Raw genomic sequence first — 23,476 nt, forward strand, 5'->3', positions numbered from 1 at the left:
TTTATTAAACATCAAGGTCAGTTCACAAACTGGGGATGTTTGGTGAGAACTGGTAATCAAAAGGTCTGTTTTTTTTTTAAAGATGTCTTTAAATTTGAGCTCAAGTGTAAACTGACAGAAATATCGCGATCAAGTGAGTAGCTGATAAATGCTATTTTAGCAAGTAAGCTGCTGGCCTGTGGAACTGCCCTCTGCCTGGGCATCTTCAAGTAAAATGCTGCAGCTAATTTTATAAAAGCTCAAAACATTTTAGGACCAAAATAGCCATGTTTGTAATTAGGGATACTAAAATAGAAGCAGTCTGATCCCTGAGGATTTAAAACAAAAAGCCTGAAGCATCTCAGTCTCTCCCTACCTCAGGTCTGCTGACATGGCTGTGGCTGCAGCACATCCTGGGTGCTGTCTTGGGAATTTGTGGCCAAGCCAGAACCTTGCTTCAGGGAGAAGCCACTTATTCCTCAGCCACGGGCACACTGCCCAAGAAGAGGAGAACATGAGGTAGTTGATTGAGCTGTGCTAGAGCTGAGCCAGCAAGGTGATGATAAGCTTTAGAAGCAGGTGGTCAAGAGCACAGTGTAAATTGAATCACTTTAGGTCTATGTCCTCCTGTTGTATGCTGTGTCATGTTATGTAACACTGTGATCTATGTCTGGGTTTTGTATATGTGCAAAGGACTATTTGTGCTTCCCTTATGCAGGAGATAGAAAGGTCCCAAATGAGTTAATAATTTGGCTACACTTTGTTTTTGTGTGCAGACTGTGATGCAACTTCTGAAGATTTAATTCTGCTCTTTGTTATGTTTGAATCTCCAAATTGACATCAATACACCTAGTTTTTTGTGAGTCCTCTGTAAAAGGTTTTGAAATAAAAGAGCTGTGTCTGCTTTGCTTGGCTGTTAAGACCTGCATGGCACTGTTTAGGAAAATGAGAAAAAAGATAAACATGACCTGATGCTTTATCTGTTAAGTCTGTCATGCAGTCTTCAATTAGCTGCACCTCAGTAATGCAGGAGGGAGGGATGTGGCCTGCAGAGGAGATTGGGATAGTCCAGGGTGAAATGTGCAACAGCTGCCAAGGAGATGAATCCACTGCAAGGTTGATGTTTATCCGTGCAGAAGAGTGCAAGAATAAATAGGCATCTGATCACACAGTGGCGCTTAATAAAACAATTCGTCTGTAGCATAGATATTAAGTAGTTTGATTCAGGCCAGAAATGTTTCTGAAAGAGCATATTTAGAGGTGGTTGTCTTTAGCACTATGCAGAAAGAAAATGACAGTGCAAGTAACAGATGACACGTTATGAGAAGCTGCTTGTATAAGTGTCCTTTACTAAACTGTTACAGAGATGAAAATATTCCCACTTCGCCTTTAGGAACATATTGTATTTCCCTATTTATGTTTGTTTCCTATCATGTGATGAGGTGCAAGGGAAGGTGCTGCTTGCTAAGTTTAGCCTTGCAGACTGTGGCTGCAGAAACCTGGCAGTTCACACTCCAGAAGGGTGACAGTGCTTTGAGGGAAACCGGGCTACACTGTGCCATCGTTCTCGATGGCACCCCTAGCAGGGAGCAAAGGGGGGAGTATTTCAAAGTCTTGTTTCCCTGGCTAGTGTTAATGTACTAACAGCTTCCTGCAGAAGAATTACTGAAGACTGTAAAAAGCATTAGTGAGAAATAAGAACTGTTACTTTGGTGAATAAATGTAAGATATGGGCACTGAGAAATGCAGGGAATGCATTTATGCAACTTCACAACCACTGCTGTATTTTTTCAGAGCTCTAGTACTGAATTGCTGGAATCACTCTCACCTATACTCACTCATTTTGACATCAGAGTCTGAACAAACCCTGTCTTTCCAGATGTTCTGAGTCATCTTTATGCAGCTGATGATGTTTAGAAGGGGAAAGGGAAAGAAAGCATAGAAGATGTCAGGAGAGCACTTGTGGCTCAGAAGCCCTCAGTATACAGCCTGCAAAGGAACTTTTAAATTGTGTCCTCCTTGCCAGACCAGTAGATTATCAAAGGTCTGCTGGCTACAGGTGCTCTTCCAGATGTGTTCAGAGCAGGGTAAGGTCTCAACCTGGAAACGTGGGCTCTGTTTGGCAGCCAAAAGCTGTGGCATGGTCCTTCCCAGAGGTGCCCTGATGCTGTATCTGTCTCAACTCTGCAGCAGCATTTTGTCTGTTGGGTGTGGTAGGATGGGGGAATTGTAATGATAAATGGACCTCAGTGCAATATATAATAACCTGATAACAGGTTGTTTCTATCACTGAAAGATTTCTTGCCTGGCAAGAACCTATTACCCCAGGGTTCACAAGAGGACATTTAGTGGCAAGCCATTGCAAAAAAAAATATTAGGCATACAAGGGATAACACCATATTTATATTTAACACCAGCAGAATTAAGTGTGTCAATATACTTTTTGTCTAGGATTCCGTGTTTTATTTTCTTTTAAGAAAAATCCCTGTGAAAAATTATTTTTAAATATAGACATGTTTTTAAAAGTGTGTTAAAAACATCCAGTACTTTTAATAGTCTGTCTCTGTATTGTGTCAAATGCATCACCATGTTAACAGTGTTCCTGTTTACTTGCAAAAGATGTGATAGAAATCCCCCTGACTGTGTGGCTGCCACCTCCTCATGTTTTTGAGGATTGTCCACATAAGACATGGGATAAAATGTTTCACATAAAATGTTCTGAATGGAAGGAAGAAGGGGGAAAAAGATCCACTGCAAAATTCTTCCTGTAAAACAAGAGTGGGGACAAGCAGCATCAATTACACATTTTTGGTGGCAGTTTTAAAACACGCAGATTGTTTTTTCTTTAATATCAAATCCAATTCTAAAACTGATTCCCACTAGGAGGTTTTCAGAGGACCAAAGTCTGATGGGTCAAATCACAGAAGATGTAGGATGATGATCTGTGTACAACATCTGGTAGCAAAGTGACAAGTGTTCTGGGGATATTTACTCTCTGCTTGCATTTCTCATGCCATTTCCTAAGATGTTCCCACCTGTTATTAGCAACACCCAAATGTAAGTCTTTTTGCTGGGTAGGTCTTTTGTTTTCCCAAATGGGTTGTTTCTTACAGAAACTAAGTCTCAGCTCCTTTTATCATGCTCTGCTAATTCTATCAGGGGAAGTTAAGATTATATAGTCAAAGAGTCAGAATTTAGGCAATACTGGAATTCTTCATGAGCCTGAATTTGGATCGTATGTAAGCAGTCATTGGCATGTGGTCATTTAAACACTTGATTGGACACAATCTTGTGCTTTCTACAAGGCCCCAGGCTTTGCTGTATTTAGTGATAGCTTGGTTCATTGTAACTAGGACTCAATCCTGCAGTTGTCCTCAGACCCACCTGGAAGACCTGCAGTATTTTGCTGCTGTCTTTCAGTGTCCCATTTAAGATTTTTTTCAAGTTTTCTTGGATAAAATTCCTCAAACCTGAGGTTTAAGTTGAAGTCAGCCCTTTAGATCGATTGTGTGTGACACTTGGTGTTTGACACTGAGCCTAGATACTCTGAGTACCTGGACTCAGTATGCTGCACGTTGGGACCCATGCCTTGATATGACTGAGGGAGTTAGATTCCCTTCACCATTTTAAGAAGATTATTATAAAAAAGAAGAAAAAAGGAAAAAATCAATTTTTTATAACTATGGATACGTGTAATTTAAAACCTTACTGAGACTGATTATCTGATGGCAACTGGTAGTGGCATTAATTGTGTAACATTTAGTCTCAGAGATTTTGAAAGACTTTTCAGTTTATTTAATTTCAAATGATTGAGAACCAGACTGCCCTTAAATTAGTGCTGCTTTTTCTTAGAGAGTCTTTCCTTAGTCTACACTGTAGATCTTCAAAGACGCTGAGGAATAGGATATTCAGTATTTCTAATTCCTTTAATCCAGGGATATTGCATTAATGTAAATACTACTGCTGTTGAAATCTGTGTGGAACATTGTTGTTTAATAATGACTTTAGCAAATGAACTAAATTTGAGGTCAAAGCATAGCAAAGGAATAAAGTTCAGATGTCTCAGTTTTACTAAATCCTTTTTGTGCAGTTGAATTTGATTATAGGATGTACCTGCACAAATCACTTAGTAGTCATTTGTTCTGTAAGTAAACTTGGAGAGGTTTTAGCATACATAATATGTGAGGTGAAGGAGTTTTGTGCTGAATAGTTCTTTCTTATAGCATTGGATATACTGATAATAATATTTTCAGACAGCCCTTATCTCTAGTTGTCCAACCAGTCCCCCCCCCTTGGTGTTACTTGCAGTGTTGGTGAGGGTGCAGTCCCTGCTGTCTCCAGTTTGTTGTGACAGTGCCACGTTGGAGGCCTTGCTAAAGTCAAGGTGAGCAACATCCACCTCTCTCCCCTGATCTGTGGAGCTGCTTGTCCCAGCACAGAAGTTGAGCAAGGTGGCCAAGTGTAGTTTCCCCTTGCTCATCCCTGCGGACGCTCTTGTCCCTCACACGCTTAGCACCTATGAGGCTTTTCTCTTTAGTTGGGCTAGGTTGTGGCCAGCCTGGTGATCCCCCAATCTCTTCTGAAGCATTACTGTGGCCTTTCAGTGAAAAGAGAGAGCAGTCTCTGGGTGACCCCAGCTGGCTCCCTTACAGTTTGTGTTCAGTAACCTCTCAGTGGCTTCCTGGAGTAGTTTCTAACAATGCTCCTCTTCCTCAGCAGCACTTCTCACCACAGGCCCTACTACTAAGGGAAGATAGCCAAGAGGACTGGCAGCTGACCTTGCCAGTGGAGATTGAAGCAAAGAAAGCACCAAGTGCTTTCATCTGTCCTTTGTCACTTGTCCCCTGTCCTATTGAGCAGTGGGCCCATCTTTTCTTTAGTTTTCCTTTTCCTTTTTTTTTTTTTTTCCAACACTCCTGTAGACAAGCTGGTATTCCTAAGGAGTTTATCTTTTTTTTCCAGCTGGTAACACTGTGTGTTATTATTACAAAAGTTGTAATACTTGCTAGAAGCATTGTAGTTGCCACTCTTCTCCATTCTGGTTTGGTTTTTCTAATGTAAATAATTTTTCATTTTAGACTTGATTTCCCCCCACACACACCATTTTGTGCATATGAGCCTATGACAGAGACATTAAATGGTATTAAGACTTAGAATATTTATATGTATCTGATTTGAAATATAAACCTTATTATTACATGCCATAATTCTTCAAGCTTCTATTCTAAAGCATGGTACAACATTTATTAAGAAAATGTATTAAGGAGATTTTCCTTCTTCCTTTGCTTATCCTGATTTAACATTTGAAATTACTTCCAATACATATTCTTTCCAGAAGAAAAAAATGCTGACTTAAAAAATAAATCATGCATGAATGAATAATATTAAAAGGTCAAAAAGCCAGAAAGCTAACAGAAGAGATTGGAGGCAGTGTTGCAATGCAGAAGGAAATTTAAGCTTTTGTTTATCAGGAAATACATCATTTGGATGAAAAACAGTAAACAGAGATGGTAACTTGTTTCAGGAATTTAACATATGTACCCTGTTACTCTGAATTCCTATTGCTTGCAACAGGAGTACCTCATTATCCCAATTAGTGGTGCGTTGGGTTTTACACAGATGCGTGAGTAATGAAGCAGCTGCGTCCCCACATTGCAAAGCTCCTCACCTCGGAGCGCAGAAGTTCAGGTTCTTCGTATTGTTACTTCACGCGGTATGGAAAAAGCACATGGCACAGAGCCCAAAATGGTTTAGGCAGAGCATCTTCAGCTGAGTCTGTGTCTGTTAGCAAGACACTTGGCTCATCGGGCCACAACATTTAGCAGAAAATAGTGATGATTTTGGGGAACTGAGAAAAAGCAAGTTGTTGCATTGAAGTCAAATTTCTGCACTATGAACCATCCTAAGTGTATCAGAAAAAAAGAGAATAGGTTGCCTTTAGCAAACTGAAAGTTAGTTTTGTGTGGATATTTTAATTGAGTCAACATTTCTGAGTGCATGAGTCAAATGACATTTGAAACTTTGGACAAGCACAGTGTCACAATCTGTTGTTGAAGAAATGGGAAGAGACAGAACTTACGCCACAGTAAATGTAGAGCTTTTAAATTTCTTCCCCCTTGCTCTGAGAACTGCTTAAAATCAGAGGTAGGGGAAACACTGAAGAAAGAAGTAGGAATTAGATAGGAAAGGACTTACTGAATAATATTGGATTGCAATTTTAAAGGTGATGGGTCCTCTGCATATCTAAGCAGCTGATCAGGTTTATCTATATTCAGATTCACTGTTTTTGAAGCCAAATTGGCATTCTGAAGTTATTTTTACCTTTCAAAAAAAGATTTGTAGTTTTTATTTGCCTTGTAGGAAAAACATGCCAGAATCTCACTAGCTGCAAAAAAACCAAGTTGACATCTTTCAGTGACTCTGAGTATTACAAAATTTCCATCATTCAGTAGTCCTGCAGTTCCAGAACGTCAAGTCATGGCAGCAAAGAGCATTGTTGGGCATTAAATGCTGTGGCATCTACTTAAGACGGGTGGCCAAATACCCCTGTGAGTGGGCTGATCAATTAGCACCTTTGCCTCAGTCTGCATTTGGTGTGAGTATAGGGTGTATCTTGAGAGTATAGTGCTCAGGCTGCAATTCAGCCTAAGGTACATATGACTTACTTGTAAGAGTATGAGTGGAAACAAAAGTATGACAATATTTTGTTTCATAGATCCAAAAAAGACAGTAGTGTTGGGGTTTTGTACTCACTCTCAGCATGCTTAAGTAAGTTCATTCTCAAAATCAATAAAATCTACAGAAAACTGAATTTTAAGAGGAAAAAAAAAGTCTGTCAATAAATTGTGTTTAATTCTGAAAATTCCAAAGATAGAATAAAGAAGTTGTCTGTTTTTTAGATTAATTATTCAGTTTATTTAGTAGATTTTGCCTCAAGTGGATTTGATTGATGTTTGGAAGATGTTTTAAGTTATATTAGATACTTGTTAAATCAAATAAAATTAAACAGCTTTTCCCATACTACTTGCCAAGTCTGCCACATGAAATCTAAAGAAAATGGAGATTTGATAAAGGATCAGAATCTTCAGTAACAATGTTGAGAATGCTTATTCATCTTCTGTAGCAAATGATTTAAAGCTCATAGTTGACATCCCAGAATATTCTTGACATATCTTGCTCACCTTGCTCACATGTTCATAATGTTTTGTGTGCTCCTGGGATGCCAGTCATGTGATGCTTGAGCGTATTTTGACCTGAAGAAGGTCTGGAATTCACCTCCCCACCAAGTTAAGGCTTGCAGAGTTCCATTCCTTCAATCTTTCCATGGGCCCAAACAGTATCTCAGGTCATGTATAATGGTGACTTCATTATGACGTTCTCTCTCTTACACAGTCAACTGGTTTTAAGAATGTAGAGGAGTGTCTGGAATGGGATGGAGAGGTTCTTAATGTGGGGTTTCACACCCCCAGTGAGCCCTGCAGTGAGCCCTACCCCAGCTTCTCTGTCTCCCTTAGCCTTTTTTTGGTACAATATTCAGGGCTGTCAGAAGCATGAAGGTGACTGGCACTACCTTTGCCAGCTCTCCATAGGCTAACACCTTAATTTTAACCTAGACTTAAATTCTTACCCCCACTACACCAGCTTACTCTTGGGAAGGTCTTCTAGCTCTCCTATAAGTGACGTTACATACATTTGTCTTACAAGGTTGGTTGTGTCCTCTTCTTCCTAAGTGAGGAATTATGTATGAACTGTAATGACTTGTGTGGGCAATTTTTTAAAAGCTGTTTTCTGTGATGAATGTGCTGGATGAGTTTGCACTGGAAGCAAAAATGTGGTGAGGTTTGTGATGGCTCATATCTTCTGCGGGCATCCTCTGGCACCCTGCCTGGGACCAGTGTGTTACTGTAGCTCGAGGGGTCTCAAAGAAAACATGAACTGGCTATTGTGAAATGCCCCAAATTCTGTGGTGATGAGGCCATGCTGTTGTGGAAAGGAAAAGCCTTTCCCAAACTCTGCGTTCCGGGGATTCTTTCGGCCACAGGACGGGAGGCACAACTCATCTTTATATATCCTGGGTGGAGGAGGCAGAGCTTCCCCATGCACGTCTAGAAAAGATCATTGTGGTAACATGGGGAGATGATGAGCAACATTCCTGGGGAGCTCTGCCATCCCTGAATCCTCCATCCCAACAGTGCTTATGTCAACAGTGGCAGATTTCCTGCTTAATTCTTCTATAAGAAAGATAAACTTAGGAAACTTGGTTGGATCTTGAAAAACCTTTTTGGTTGGGCTTTCTTTCTGCAGAATGAAAACACATCTGCTTCTGATCTCTGCTTGCCAAATTCTCAAGTGGAGAGGAAAGAGATGATATCGACATTTAGTTTCATTCTGTTCTGTAAATTCAGGTTTATGTGGGGGGCTGTTTTTGTAGCCAGGTTCTCACAGTAGTGTTGATGCCAGGGTATGTGCGGACTGTGTGCAGAAAAGTAATGCAATGCAGCACGTGTCTGCTGCATCTCATTTCCAAGATCCTTTTAGGCTGCCACATGTAAACAAACACCCAGGGAGTAAATTTAGTTTCTCAGAACCAAATATGTGTTTGTTCTTGCAAACATTTGGAAAATTAAGTATCAGCCTCTTGGTCTGCATTTTTATTCTTAACTTTCAAATGGACTGACAGCTCATTGTAGCCCAAAACTGCATATGTGGAAACGTAAACACAAACAATAATTTCTTCTTGAATTTGTTATTTACCCCCCACCTTTTTTTTAAAAAACGACAGAGTAGTTGTATCACAATCAGTAATTGCCATCATATTTTGCTCTGTGCTCTAAAATATTCTTATTAGTGGAATTGCAATGTTTTATTGTCCAGATTGCCCAGATTTAGTAATTTAAGATCTAAAGTCTGTTCACATTTAGTCTCAGTGCATCAATAAAATATGAATGGATTGGATAATGAAGCAATAACAGTAATTTATGTCAAAGGATATAGGCTATTGTTTACGAGTTTTCCAAAGTGCCAAAATACTTTATCTATAGAAAGAATTCTTCTTCTCCCTTGTGGAGAAATAAATAATGCCTCAGGAATATTCTGTCATGGGAGCCTCCTACCATGAAATAAATGGGAGGAGACAAGGATGTGAAGGTTATTTTCCACTCTGGAAAATATTTATTTGATGACACAGCTCTTATTGCTAGTTTTTGGCTTTTTAATGCTAGGGACTAAATTTTGCCCTCCTGGCTGGATGTAAGAAGCCCCAAGTTCAGAGAAGTCACCATGTTTTAGACCCAAACTACAGGTAGTTTGTGGATTAACAGAAAATTGCTTATGAGGGATGAGTAGCTCCATCTGTGGTATAACAATACGTGGCCAGGAGAAGGTGAAGAGCTGGAGCTGGCAGCTCTGCAGCATCTATTACATCTATTCAGTGCCCAAAATCCAGGCAGGCAGTGATGGCCAGGGTATTCTCCATCTGAAAACAATGCTTCTAATTTCTGTGCCATTCCCCTGTCTTGGACTATTTTTTTTCCTCAAGTCCATTCATCCTCAGGTGAGATGATCTTCAGACAGTTCTAATGAGATGTTCTCTAATCTACTTAATTATTTCGACTTCATCATACTTCAAAATAAGCTGCTTTACACCCAACCAATTAGCTTTTGAAATTTCCTGTTGGTAATGGTGGTTATGCAGACTATTTCAGTCTGTCTTACTGGAAATAGGAGATACTGTGATTAGTGAGATGATTTTCAGGTTTCTAGTGTATGTCACCCTGACTAATGACTGCTTAACTCTCATTGCTCTTGAAGACAGTCAGAACAGTGAATTTCTGGAGCTTTTGCTTTGCTTCATTGGTTGGTTTTAATTCCAAAAACTGTATAAAATGATACCTACTTTGTGGGTACTCTCCAGTAAAGAACTTCTTTCTCTTCCTGTGGATGCCTCTATTTCTTTGTATTGCCTACAAGTAAATACTTATAAAATGCTAAAATCTGCACAGTCATGACTTGGAAGAAAATTATTTTGGGATAGAGAAAATTGCGCCAAATTTTGCCTGTGCTTTCATTCTATAGATCTTAAATGCTTTGTGCTAGGTTCGAGGGAATTGTAGGCCTCTGGAGTATTTAGCCTACTGATTTCAACAGCTTTGTCTGAGAAGCAAAAATCTCAAAGTATTTTACTGATCCATCAAATCCCAATTTCAGTCTGACTGTTGAATGACTACTGTGTCTGTTGGAGGACTAGGTTGGGGCTTTTTTCATAATTTCCATTTTCACCAAGTGACCTTTTTTTTCCTGTGTGAAATGAAGGGGTAAGCAAAACACAATTACACCTTTTTCCCATGTAGTAAAGATATCATTTGGAATAAAGTGAGTTCAATACATACATTACAATCACAATAGCCCTGTGAACACATAATTTGAAATGTGTTTTTAAATTAAAAAAATATTATTAAAGAGAATATTAATTTGATTGGTATTTTATTATTTCAAATTATGTCATTCATTCAGTTTAGATACAGAATAGCAAAATCATTGTATGCAGAAATAATTTTTTATCTGCAAAAAATTAGGTTTAGTTATAAAGTTAGACTTTAATACTATTTTCCCCATCTTTAAGTAATATTGCAATCCTTAGTAGTCTCTTTCATCCAGTAATCACAGAGCATTATATATGCCCTAGGAAGGTAAGGAAGAATCATTACAGATTAGTAAACTGAGATGTAAGGAACTTAAATGACTTGCTTGGAGTAGCGCAGAGGTTTTGTGGTGCAGAGAGTATAACCCGGCAGCTATCACTCACTGGGCTTCTTGTATCCAGCAAATCACTTTTAAAGGCCTTGGAAGGAATTCAGAGAGATCAAAATCCTCTTGAGGTGTGTTCTGGTTTTCTTGATTGAAAGAACTGTGAGGGAATAGACTTTGAACCTTATTGTCTGTGTTCATCTTCTGAGTTTACTCACGTTTTCACATGCCATTCCTTTACAAATTGAAAATGCTGCCAAGAGGTGAGTTGGTGCTTCCACAGAAACACTCTAGGAAGCTTTGTTACTGTGCAGAGGGGTTAGAAAACTCAGACTCTTTTACATCTGTTTATTTTCTCTTATATATGTAGAGAAGAATCCAAAAGAAGCTCTGTCTTCCAGGCCTTCATTGGCCAGATGGGAGATAGGCAATAGTCATGGCTGGATTCTGCAAGAGCACTGAATGCCCTACAGACTTGGGAAGGAAATTATAGCTGGAGTTCCCTTGACTGCAGCATTTCTAAAATACATGAGGTGTCTGTGTTGCCTGCTTAGATGTTCATTTTTTATTCACTTTTCTGTTCCCCCTGTCTATGGATGGGAAATACAGCTTACCCTCTGGTGCTGTTCCTCACTGAGGAAGCAAACCAAAGGCAGGAGAGTTGCTGTTACTTTGATCTATGTTTCTTTTCCCCTATATTTCCTTTACTGCTCTGCTTTCTCATCAACTGTGATGATTGTCTTTTTCTTAATAGGACATTTTCTGTTCACTCAGCTCCAAAATCCCATCAACAGACTAAAAGTTGGTGGCATCCTCTCATCTTCTCTGTAATTGACTAGTATGAACTATCCAGCTCACAAAAATTACTCCTTCGTACAGTAGGGTATAGAGAGAGCTGTGTTTTCCTAATGTGAGCTGTAAAGTGGTATTTGCACAATTTATTTGTATTTACTTTGTCCTATTTTATTTTTCTCAATTGGTAGAGAAGGGAATTGTGTTGTAATTGGGCATTTAGATGAATCTAGCAGCTGGAAAACACTCCATTCAGAGTGAAATGGATAGTGTGTGTTCACAATTGCTTAAATAACACATGTTTTAATGTAGGACTGTGTGTTGTACTCATTTTTTCATATAAAATATGGACTACGATAGGAAGTCAACATATCGGTGTTAATAGGGAATCTTTCCAAGACCTCCCTTTCAAGTGGATAAAAGAGTACAAATCTGGGATAGCCAAAGGTGACTACAAACAAATTGGCTAGTCCATTAGCATAGCTGTCCAGCTGCATCCTAGGCTCTGAGGCCACTCCAAACCACAAGCCCGACCGCCTCAGAAGCCTGCCAAGGAGCCAGCTGCTGCTAATAAAGCAGACTCTACAACTTGGCATCTGGGGCCTGTGATTCCCATCCAAAAGGAATTGTATGTGAAAAATATTTGAAATTTGTCTTTTTAAGTAGTGTTTTGCTTTGGAAAGAAAATACTTTAGTCTAAGCTTGCAATTAGTGAAAAACTACCTAAGAGTACTTGGTTGCCATGGAAAGATAAATACTGTTCTTGTGTAAGGAGGTTGGATGTTGGAAGGAGGAGCATTGTTCATTTAATATCTGAGAGGCTTCTGGTTCAGCATTTCTGGGTTATTTACTTAGAAAGACCAAGGTGTATCTCATTATTCATGCTTAGCTGTGTGCAGTTTCACGGGACACTTTGTTTCAAAGAATTGAACTCTAGGGTTTAAGCAGAAGAGTTCATTCCTGAGAATGGATAAGAATTAGCACATTAATTTTTTCACTTTTAAATAATGAAAAAGGAGAAATTTCATTCATTTTTCAAAGATGAAAACAAATCCTATTAGCCATCCATGCTAAATTAATAAGCTGCTTGGAATGATCTACAAACCAGTTCATTCCCCACACACTCTCCACTGAATAATGAAGCATGAGAATTGAAAAATGAGTTGGTTACATTGGTTATGTGAAAAATTAATGGCAAAACCAGCTCTGAATTCAGCTCTCTCTTGAAGTGAAACATTTCGATTTTGCCTCTTTTTTTTTTTTTCCTTTTTTTTTTTTCCTAGAGGTGTAGTACAACCTGTACTTGGTTGTCGTGGCAAAACCTCTTTTCCAGGTTTCTGCAGCTGGTGTCAGGATGTTTTGAACCACTCTTGACAGTGGTGCTCCTTCTGGCTCTCGAGGCAGAGAAGTTAAGTGCTTTTCCCCCGGCCATGGAGGGGTCCAACATCCGAACAAGGCACACATTTCCTGCTACCAGGTGTGCAGGTAGCTCCCCAGACAGTGCCCCACTTTAGCATTGTCCAGGATCCTGTACCAAATGGTCCATATCTGGGATCATCATTAGGTTGCCAGTCATTTCTTTCACTCTGGTTATTACTTGGAGATTTCCAAACCAGATCCTTTGCTCATTTGGAGGCACAGTGCATACTTCTGCCATCAGTCATACACTCAGCAGCTCAGGAAACAAGAACGGGAAGCTTTCTTCTGACCTGAAGCTTTTAGTCTGGCAACCAGCCAGAAGATGTCATCAGCCTCAGTACAGGCAATTTTGTAATCTTTCTGCAGATGGTATTCTGGGGTATTGGATATGCATGGAAATTACTGTAGGCTGCTGTAGCTGAGATTTATTAGTGAAGAGGGTTTGGAGTGTAGCAGTGTTTGCTGGGCTGAGAAGATCAGCATCTCCTAAAGCGGAGTATGGCTGCCTCTCTGCCACCCTTAAAGCATCTCCGAGGGTACTGGTGGGAACCCAGGCATCCATCCATGTGTGCCTGTTGTCTGAGCAGCTCTTACTTGAGGGACAGCCTGTCATATGGCCTCATTCTCTGTATATCGAGGACTTTTCTTCTATTTTTTTAATAGCTGTGGCCTCAAAACTGGTGTAAATATATTTTGTGTTCACTTCCACATCCCCTTTCAACTGGCTGAGAGGGATAAAATGTCTTAAATTAGAATTAGGCCCCCAGTGTTTTCCTCTGTGTGAGGATAAAGATCTTATAATAGAATGAAAATTGCTCTTTGTATTTCAAAGGTAAATTTCCACTTTTTTTTTTTTCTTGGTTATTAGGTTGGTGTGAGAATAGGACATTTACTCATTATCCCCTGCTAAGACATATATAATAATAACAATTAATAATTAAAGTACATAGCACTTCATTTGCTTATGGGAAGATCTTTCACTGCTTTACGTCATTTGCATGCGTTCAATGTGCATGGTAATCTGGGAGGTGTAGGGTAAAGCAGAAAGAATGTAACCTCGACCTCTGTTTGTCTTTATTATTTAACCTTAGCAATGCTCAAAATGTGCAAGATTACCGTGGGATATTTCCTGAGCTCTTGATATATTAAAGCCCACCGTGTTATACACAGTCATACCTGCTTCTTCCATGGCCCTGCAGTGCACAGAGTTTTAAATATGCTTTCAGACAAGATATGATAATATATAGATGCTTACATATTTAATATAGGTTAGTGTTGCCTGTAGTGTTATCCAGCTGGGCGATAGCCATGGCATAGAGCTGATTTCCAAGATGTGTCCCCAATGTTGGAGCTCAGTTGAGGTGGTGCCTGTGCTGATACTAAGGGCTGCTGCTTCAGCTCTCTATTTCTGGGAATGACATTGAAGCTCGAGTGGGTGGGGATTACCCAGTGATAAAATGTGTGTGCAGAGAAATATGATCCGTATGCATTAAGTGCTTTTGATTGTCAGCAAAAGTATCTGCAGAGACTTGGGGAAGGGAGCTCAATGCCCTTTCTCTTTTACTGGAGATGAGAGTGAATGTCATTACTTGATAGCATGGTGATCACACTAAAAACCTGTATTTTTTCTTTTAATGGCTCCTACTTGAGTCACATTACAACCAGGTGAGATTGCAGAGGAATTCTGATGTCTTGACACTTGGAATTATGTTCCCTCTCTCCTGGTTTAAATGGGAGAAACTGGGAAGAAGGAAGGAGGAGGCCAGGAGGAAAGGCATCGGTGCAGGTGTGATGTTTCATTTCATTGAAACGTCTGATCATCACCTGTCATTGATGCTCCCTTTATAGTCTCCAACTTTTTTTCCTGCTAAATAAGGGACTAAACAAAGGGACTTGTTTGAAAGAGTTTGGAGCTACTAATTCAGAAACATCCGTCTACCAAGACTGTGATTTAGTATATGCATAATTATAAGCACTAAAGTGGAGCCACTGACATTAAAGGGGCAGTTGATTAGCGTGATCAGAATTACTCATAGTCTTAAATATTTTCTCTGTTCAAGGCCTAAAAGTAGAACAAGCATATTAGAAGTCACTGAAGTGTCATTGCTGCTGTAATGAAAATTGCAGATGTTTTGCTTTTATTAGTCCATTAGCATAGCATGGTTATCCTAGCACTGGTCCAACATTTACCTGCTGTTGCCACTACACATAAAGTTAGCAGAGTGTGCTGATTGCCTTGTGGAAATGGGATTTTCTCCCTCTCAGCAGGCAACTACATTCCAGGAGCTCTGACTCCACTTCCCCTGGCTGCCCATCTGGAGCTCGGTCCTCAGGATCCTCCAGCTCCTGCAAGTTCTTCCCTAGATTTCAGCTTTTCTGCATAGGTCACAGTGGTGACCGGATGGTCTCCTCCTTCCAATTGCTCCTTTGTTCTCCTGGCAAGCACCTTGTGCTGTGAGTAAATACTCCAGTGGTCAGAGACCCAGGGATTGTTGCAGCAATTGAAATTCTCTGTTGTTGCTTCAGATCAGAGATGTTTAGGTAATTTTTCTAGCATGTGGGTGTCTTTTTTCACAGCATGTATTTACCAGTGAGTTAGGGGAGAATACTGTTTTTCCCTGTGAGAATGCCTCCCTTCTTAAGCAATATTTCCCAGTTGCTGAGTGTGGTTTGTGGTTGTTCAGAAGTGGGTATGATTTTGAGAGCAGAAGGTCTTGGCCTGATCGTCTTTTCCAAACCCTGTTTCTCTATTGCGAAAGACATCCGTAACAACAGAGTGTTTTCAGGCTGCTTTGGAATTCTTTTCCTCTCCCAGACTAGCCAACCCTCTGCCACCTGACTGTGTGTGTACTGGGTGCTCCTCGTGTTTAGAAAAGACTAACTCGGCTTCTGGCACCAGCTTCTGTACCTTTGGCTAGATATTCTTATTTGTGTTTTAGCATACTCTTAGAGCAGATTGTGTTTAATTTCTTCTTTAATGCTACTTACTCCTTGAGTATCTGTCATTTCAGAGCTTTGTTTTGTGATCTAGCTACTTTAATTCCAAATTTAAAAGTATAGTAGAATAATGCATTTCATAGCTATGGCTGAACTCACAATGTTGGTTGGTCCTGTTTTGCATTTGCAAGGCCTTGCTGGCTTGGAGTGGGTACAGTGCCATAGGAATGGGCAGCTGGAAGTGGTCAGGGAGGGCAAGGGAAGCATAGCACAGTTCTGGGTTTACCCAGGTAATGCACACGCTTCTGCCACACTATTTTGCCTTTTCCATTAACAGCCTTTTTGTTTTGCTCTGTTTCCAGCAGTCCTATGCACCAGCTCCCCACCCCATGGCTCCTCCCAGCCCCAGCACAAACAGCAGCAACAACAGCAGCAACAACAGCAGCGGAGAGCAGTTGAGTAAAACCAACCTGTACATTCGAGGCCTTCCACCCGGCACCACCGACCAGGACCTTATCAAGCTGTGCCAGCCGTAAGTGCCCTTCCCATTCTTAGTGTCTTTTGTAGGAAGATGTCAGAGCTGGCCTTCCTGCTTACACTTGTGTGGCCCCTAAAGGACATCAGAAGCCTCCTGTGCTTGAAGGTTGACATTTTTTCCTTTAGTTGAATGGCTAATTAATGCCTGCTAAAAACCTTCAGGTAATGAGTTTAGGGGAAGAGAGGTGAAGGTCTTCACATTGACTTCTGTTTGCTCTAATCTGGTTGATTTCTTAGGTTACAAGGAGAATTTGCATGGCAGGAAAACCTCCCTAATGACAGATTTTATACTTACAATGACCTGTGAATCACAACCCAGTGCACAACACAACATGGGTGTTCCTCCCTCAATCGTTTATCACATTTTATGATTGCTGTGTCACATTGCTGGGCTCAAAGACTGAGAAGTATGAAACCCACTGAAGGTGGCCTTGTAGCCATATAATTAACATCTAATTAACTATAGTGCCACTGAAAAATGATGCTGTAGAAAGTGACACCTTCTACCTCCCTGATTATCTTGAGAGGTATCATATTTTCAAACTGTACTGATAAAGATTAGTTTTATTGGTTTTATTTGTGTTGAAACCAAAAAAGTGGCATAAAGGAGCTTTTTGCTCCTCATGCATCATCAAAAGAACTATTTCCTAAAATCTCTTCTACCCTTCTTCTCTTGACTAAATGTAGTGGACAATATGGAATGGCAACCTGATTGGAATTCCAAAGTCTTTATTATTATTATTGTTGACATGTGGGAGGGGAATAATGCAGTTGGAGGTTCCAGCCAGAGATCACCATGTTGGAATTTAGCATAACACTTTTTTTTAATGTTGAAATAAGCACAAGGAGAAATTTGAAACCTAAAAGTCCACTCTTGTTATGATTCAGAACTGCAGTGCTTTTGCCATAGAGTAATCTATTCCAAAAGATGACATAATCTCTGTATTTTGTCATCAAAAATCAGCCTTTCCAATAGACATGAATAAATGAAATCTGGTAAAGTAAGGAACAGTCTGGGGCTGATCTACAGACTTGAATCCAAATGGCTGTTATTTTGAAGCTTGCAATAGGAGTAGCAGTTCAGTGGGTTTTTACAATTTTATGACATTCTGCATTTCCTGATTTTGATTAAAAATCCTGAAATACTTCCCTGAGTACTCTTTATGTGGGCTTGACTGGCCAGGACTGGAGCTAGCAGCCTTGCTGATGTGATACCTGGGCTTGAATGAACTTGAAGCTCTTCCCTGTGACTTTCTGCTATTAAAGCTTCTGTGGGTAGAACTGACTCACTGCTCACAGGAGAATAGCGTGCTGCTGATGTTTCATATTTCATGCAAGCTGAAATGTGAATGTACCCGTCCAACATTTGTACAAACTACATTCACTGACACTTTCTACATGTGACAGTCACAGATAATCCCAGTTCAAGGGCCAGATCCTCAGTAGGTATAAATTGGCTGTAGTCTACTGATGTTCAAAAAGCTGATTTGCGTTCAAAAAGCTGTTTTGCAATACATCTTCTTGCAGTCTGACCCTTCTCCAGTTCACATAAACCCTTTCAGCTGATCAGGACTGAACTAACTATTCCTAAAGGAGCCTCACAGCTTTGGTGCTTACGTTCTGCTGTCATGTGTGGGGCTGTGGTGTGAGCAGTGATATTTGAATCGTGAAGTTCAGGGAGTGTGTCCCTACCTCTGTCTGCGTATGGGAAGTGCACACCGAGTATCTCAGAACTTCCTTTTAGCACTGTGGCAACATTTTTAATGTGCTCCACTAAACTTAATCTGATACAAGATTAGAGGGCTTTGTCTTGCTGTCATGAGGTTCCTGTGTGAACAGATGCTCTTTAAGAAAAATGCTGACACTAATTTTGCTGATTTTTCTATCCTTTGGCTGAATGTCAGTAAGGAGAAACCAGATAGTTCTTCTGACTCTTTTTTTCAGAAAATTAAAAGAATTTATCAAGGCAGAAGAGAAAGACAGTGTAGGGAAACTTAAACATATGCAAATACAAGAATTTGTACTGGCCACTGTGGTGGTGCATTCCCCCCCACTGCTTTCCAAGCTGCAGTATGATCTGAGAAATGCTTAAATCTGACTTTTGCTCGTACCCTTGCCAGTGATTTTTTAAGCAATCTCAGACACTCTTGCTCATGACAGCAATGTGTACATTTTAAGTAATAAATTGCAAAATATTTTCTTTACGTTTGCAGGTGGTTACACAGTAGAATTTGATAAAGGTCCAAAGCTTCTATCTCTTCACCTGTCCCCACTCCCAAAAAACCCTCAAACCCAACCCTTGTCCCCAGAAACCCCACTAAAACCAAGCCAAACAGTCTGCTGCTATATGAACAAAAAGGATTTTTCTGCTCAGTAATGTTGTCCTCTGTAGAGCTCTTTTGTTGTTACATGGCTGGGGCTTCACCAGGCATTAAAGTCTTTGTGTGAACAGGCATTTACAAATGAGCAGAAGGTGCTGGTTCCTAGGCTTCCTGCATAGCCTAATATTAGCATCATTTGCTGCAAGATGTGAAGTAAAAACCTTAATTCCAATCCATAAACCATATTATTATTTTGTAGTACAACATTTTTGGAGAGTTGTATTTAAGGGAAGTATTGACCAAAGCTGGCTTATGTCCAGCCCACTGGTTCCCATAGGCTAGCTGCCAGTGCCTAAAATGAGTCCTTCTGAACCCATTTCCTCTGCTCTAGCATGGGACAAGGCTGCTAGCAGTACAACTATAACTTCTAATGTCTCACATTTGGCAGGCTGAGGAATAATGTTCTAAACCCACAATATTTCCCTGTCAGAAGTACAGGAAATGCTGTAAACACTTATGTTTATGTTCATTTTCAGACCTCATCCCATTTTCATGTTTAGTCCCATATTGAGGCCACCCTTCAAGTCATGTGTAAAGTTTTTCATTTAATTTCATTTTGTGAGGTGGGTTAAGGAAGTGAAACCCCTTTAATCAGAATTGTTTAGTAAAGTACAGGGCTGTTTTGATGAATCCTGACTGCTTTTCTGTCTTTCTGCTGTGTGTTTTTGTTGGTGTGCATTGCACACTAAACAGAAAACAGCAGACTGGAGTACCATTGATGCTTGAAGTGCAGAGTCCATTACACGTGATGTGAGACATTTCTGACAAATGTTCCGACACTATCAAACCTTTTATCAATTTGAGAGTAACCTTGTCACAGTAATCTGTCAAACTGTTCATATAACTAAAGGAAAACAAGTCATCATAGACTGTACAGTAGCTGAGTAAATGGAAAAAAAATTGCTACTGGAAGATTTTTCTTTTTGTGTGGTTCTGATCCTCAGTAGTTGGTTTAACGTGTGTCCAGCAGAATTTCATCAAATTCGCTTTTGCAGCAGGGAGTTGTTAGGCTGCACTGTATCTTCTGGGACTCTATACAATAACGCTTTCAAAAGTTACATCAAAAAAGAGTAAAAGTGTTAAAGCAAGGAAGAATCTGTTGTTCTTTTGGGTATGCATAATCTTCTGGATTTTCATAAACACTGAGTAAAGGAACTGCTAAAAATGAACCTTGGCCTCTCTTAACCTTTTCTGAGGTTCTTAAAAAAGAGGCTTTATACTTATCTGTGATTATATTGATCATCGGAACTTATTAGTCTAAAATTTAAATACTTGCATATTTTGTAACATTAATATTAAGTATCACATAATTATAATTTATTTCTCAGAGGTACACACTCTCTGCTGGTGCAGTGGTATACACCTTTTATATGTATCTATCATTGTATGTATGCCCAGTAAAAATATGCTCTTCATCAAAAGGGAAGATAATCGGCCTTAAAATGTAACATTATAGACAGGAAAATTTGCATGGTGTGTCATTTTACAAGCAAAATATAAATTATTATCTTTGAAATATTCATAATATCTCACTTTAATTTTCATGTATTGCCTTATATTTCACCCAGAAGAATTTCAAGATCTTCTTAAAAACATGCGCAGATGAATTAGTGCCTTATTATTATACTAGACTCATCCTGTTCTTCCTAACTGCATCCTGGTGAAGATAAGTTGAAGGAAATCTTACGCACAGACTAAACATCTGAGCTTTATGATTTAAAAACATATTTAATTAAAGAAGTCAGTCCACTTCTCAAGATTTTGGTATTTCTGTTTGTTCTTACATTTTTGCACCAAAGAAGATTTAGGCCCAAAATTTTTTAAAAGATAATATAAGCTTTGCAGAAGGGACAGAAAATTTGGGAAAATAGTTGTTTTATGTCTCTTCTTCCCCCCTCAATTAATTTTGAAAAGTTGGCATAAAACTCCAGCATTTGGCTGAACCTAAGCCTTCTGCATTGCACAGTTAAGACATTGACATGTATTCAAAGACTACCTCTGTCCGTCTTGATTCAGTCAACTTGAGTTCTTTGTGTTCCAGGGTAAAATTAAAGGGCCTATTTAATTAACTAAGACAACAACAACAGTAGAAATATCTAAACCTAAAGAGAGTAAGACTGTATGCTGCTCAGGCTAACTCTTGAGGAAGACAGGACAGAATTCTCTGAGGTTTTTCAGGTATGGGAAATCCCTGCTGCATATTGATTTCTGTGAGTGTTGCTTTCTTTAAACTTCTAGATTGATACTTTTGAGCAGATTATTCAATGATTGTGGCTGTTTTGGGTTAGTGGGGTTGGGGGGTTTTTTTTGGCTTTTTTTTTTTTTTTATTTCTCCTTTGTCTGAAGGTATCCTGATTGGCTCCTTGAAAATTCATTAAGTGTGAGATTTTAGCCTCTTGTTTAATTTTGAATGCCCTTGGTTTTGTCTCGTGGAACGCCTGAATAAATATCCAGGCTGTCACTGTTTAGGTTCTACTGAAGGGTTAGTCCCAAGGCTAATGTAACTGAGGTTATCAATTGAAAAGTCACACATTAATTTACTTAAATTCTAGACTATTTTTGGAATGAACTGTGTGCATTCCTTTTGCCCTTACAGAAAAAGGCTGAGTTCGTTGAGGTTTCAGAGGGGTTCAAGGTGCCTTTCAGGATAGGTTGTCTTGTTAATAGCTGCAACAAGTGCAACATTTCCATTAGACCAAGCCTGATAGCAAGTTCATAATGGTAATTTCTGCCATGTCTTAAGCCAGCAAGAGTTACACATTCCTGACTATTTTTATTTTCCTTATATTTTTTAAAATAACAAGACTATATTATATTATTATTATATTATATCATATTATTATATTATATGAAAACTGATGGAATGAAAGTGTGGGGAAAGTAAATTCTCTTCCTTTCCTGTTTCTTACTACATTAAAAAGTTAAATAAAAATAATTGAAAATACTGTGAGCTATAGATAAAATTAAGGTTAACCAAAATACAATTGGCATAGTGAGCTCAGGACCAAAAATACCAAAACAATCTCAGCAGTAAATCTGTTCCACCATGAAGTCAGACAAAATTTATACTCAGTGTAAACTGATGTTCTCATCCCAACCCTGGTGAAAACAAAACCCAAACTATTTGAGACTTACAGAAAATTAGGCTGCATCTGCTTCTCAATTTTTGAGAAGTAACCTTTGGAGTGGTAAAGGAATTTACTGCATACTGTAACATTCTGTGTGTTAAAGCAATGCACACTCTGTCTTCCATATTAATTCAAACAGAACCACAACCTCCCTCTCTCCTGTAATTAATATCAGCTGACACCATTGCTCTGTGATAGAGCAGAGACTGAGAGGGCATGAGGGTGAGAGCACTCATTCAGTGGGATTAGCTCATATAGGAACCATGTGGCATCACAGGGAATAGTTCCTGCTTAAAGTCTTGGTGGATATTTTGGTTCAGTGTATCCTGGTAATATGAGAACTGGGAATGGCTATGAAATCTGCTGAAGAGATCAGTCTTCATGGGAGCTAAAGAAATGCCCACACTTGAGAGGGAAAAAAAGTGAAAAACTCCAAACCTCCCCCTTTTCTTTGAGGGATTTTCCACTGGAAAATTTCCCTAGATTTTCTTTGTTATTCCAAGTAAAATCAGGAAAGCAAAGTCAGTCCTAAGAAGGGTGTACTGCTGAACCAAGCACCCTGCTGGACTAATGTGCTGATAGAAAGGAGGGAACTACATGAGTATATTCCTCTCATTTGTTAATGTTTGTGTCTGCCGACCAGAGACAAACACGCTGATGCATTGCATTGAAGTAATCTGCATTCTTCTCAAGTTCTTTATATCATGGACTTTTCCTAAAAGTTTATTGAGAGGGGCAGCATGGGGAAAGAAGGGTAATTTTTTAAAGTCAAAATGCTTTTGATCAGGAGACAAATGGTGAATGCTAAGGATGCATAATGTAGGCATAAAAGCAGAGAAAACTGATGCTGTGGACATGATTTGTTAATTTTTGCATTAAAGACATCTTTGTAGTGATGATGCTTATCAGTGCTGTGAAAAACATTATGGAACTCTCTAGGTCTGAAGTGATGCAAGGCAGTGACCTTGTATTTCCTTTGAACAACATCTTTATTTCTAAAATCTGTTGCCTTGCAGTTTTGCAGTCAGTTATATTAATATTATATTTTTGTAGTGTGTAAATATGAACATGTATGTGTACAGGTTTTTTTCTCCTTTACCTGATACAGTTGAAAAATCATTTGTACATTCATTGCCATTGAAATAATCCCCAAACATCTTCCATTGTTAGAAATAATCATTAAAGCTGCCTCAGTAGGCAATGAAACAATCCTCTTCTTACCTTGCCTCTTTCATCAGGGAAAACAAAACTTTAGGTCAACAAATGCCCACAGCACTACAGAGAGCTCCATCTGGGATGTGAACATTGCCACTGTCAGGAAGAAAGGCAGAAAAATAATCTGCCTAAAGTAATAAATGGGCACCTGAACTCTCCTCTGTTTTGAATGTGCCTGTCTTTTCACTGGAGTGTGGCAGTGTCACTGAGAGTTTCTTGTCTTCTTTCAAGTTGGATGAACCTGATTTAATGGAAGATATGGGAGGAGGCAGCATTTTCACACACTGCTGCTGAAAATATTTCTTCTGATGAATTTTAATTAAAGTCCTTGTGAAATAAAAA

General features: G+C 39.3%; 1 protein-coding gene across 10 annotated transcripts in view; it reads left to right on the forward strand.

Annotated features, from left to right (window-relative positions):
- RBMS3 (RNA binding motif single stranded interacting protein 3) overlaps positions 1-23,476 on the forward strand; it is a 704,594-nt gene that overhangs the window by 340,160 nt on the left and 340,958 nt on the right. For 8 of the 10 annotated variants that reach the window (XM_064415155.1, XM_064415140.1, XM_064415174.1 and 5 more), the window contains one exon: positions 16,236-16,405. In XM_064415155.1, coding sequence (XP_064271225.1) covers positions 16,236-16,405 — 170 coding nt within the window. The remainder of the gene's footprint in view (positions 1-16,235; positions 16,406-23,476) is intronic. The other 2 variants (XM_064415145.1, XM_064415209.1) reach the window with 1 other exon arrangement.

The sequence above is a fragment of the Passer domesticus genome, chromosome 1 (assembly GCF_036417665.1).
Source record: "Passer domesticus isolate bPasDom1 chromosome 1, bPasDom1.hap1, whole genome shotgun sequence".
NCBI classification, from domain to species: Eukaryota; Metazoa; Chordata; class Aves; order Passeriformes; family Passeridae; genus Passer; species Passer domesticus.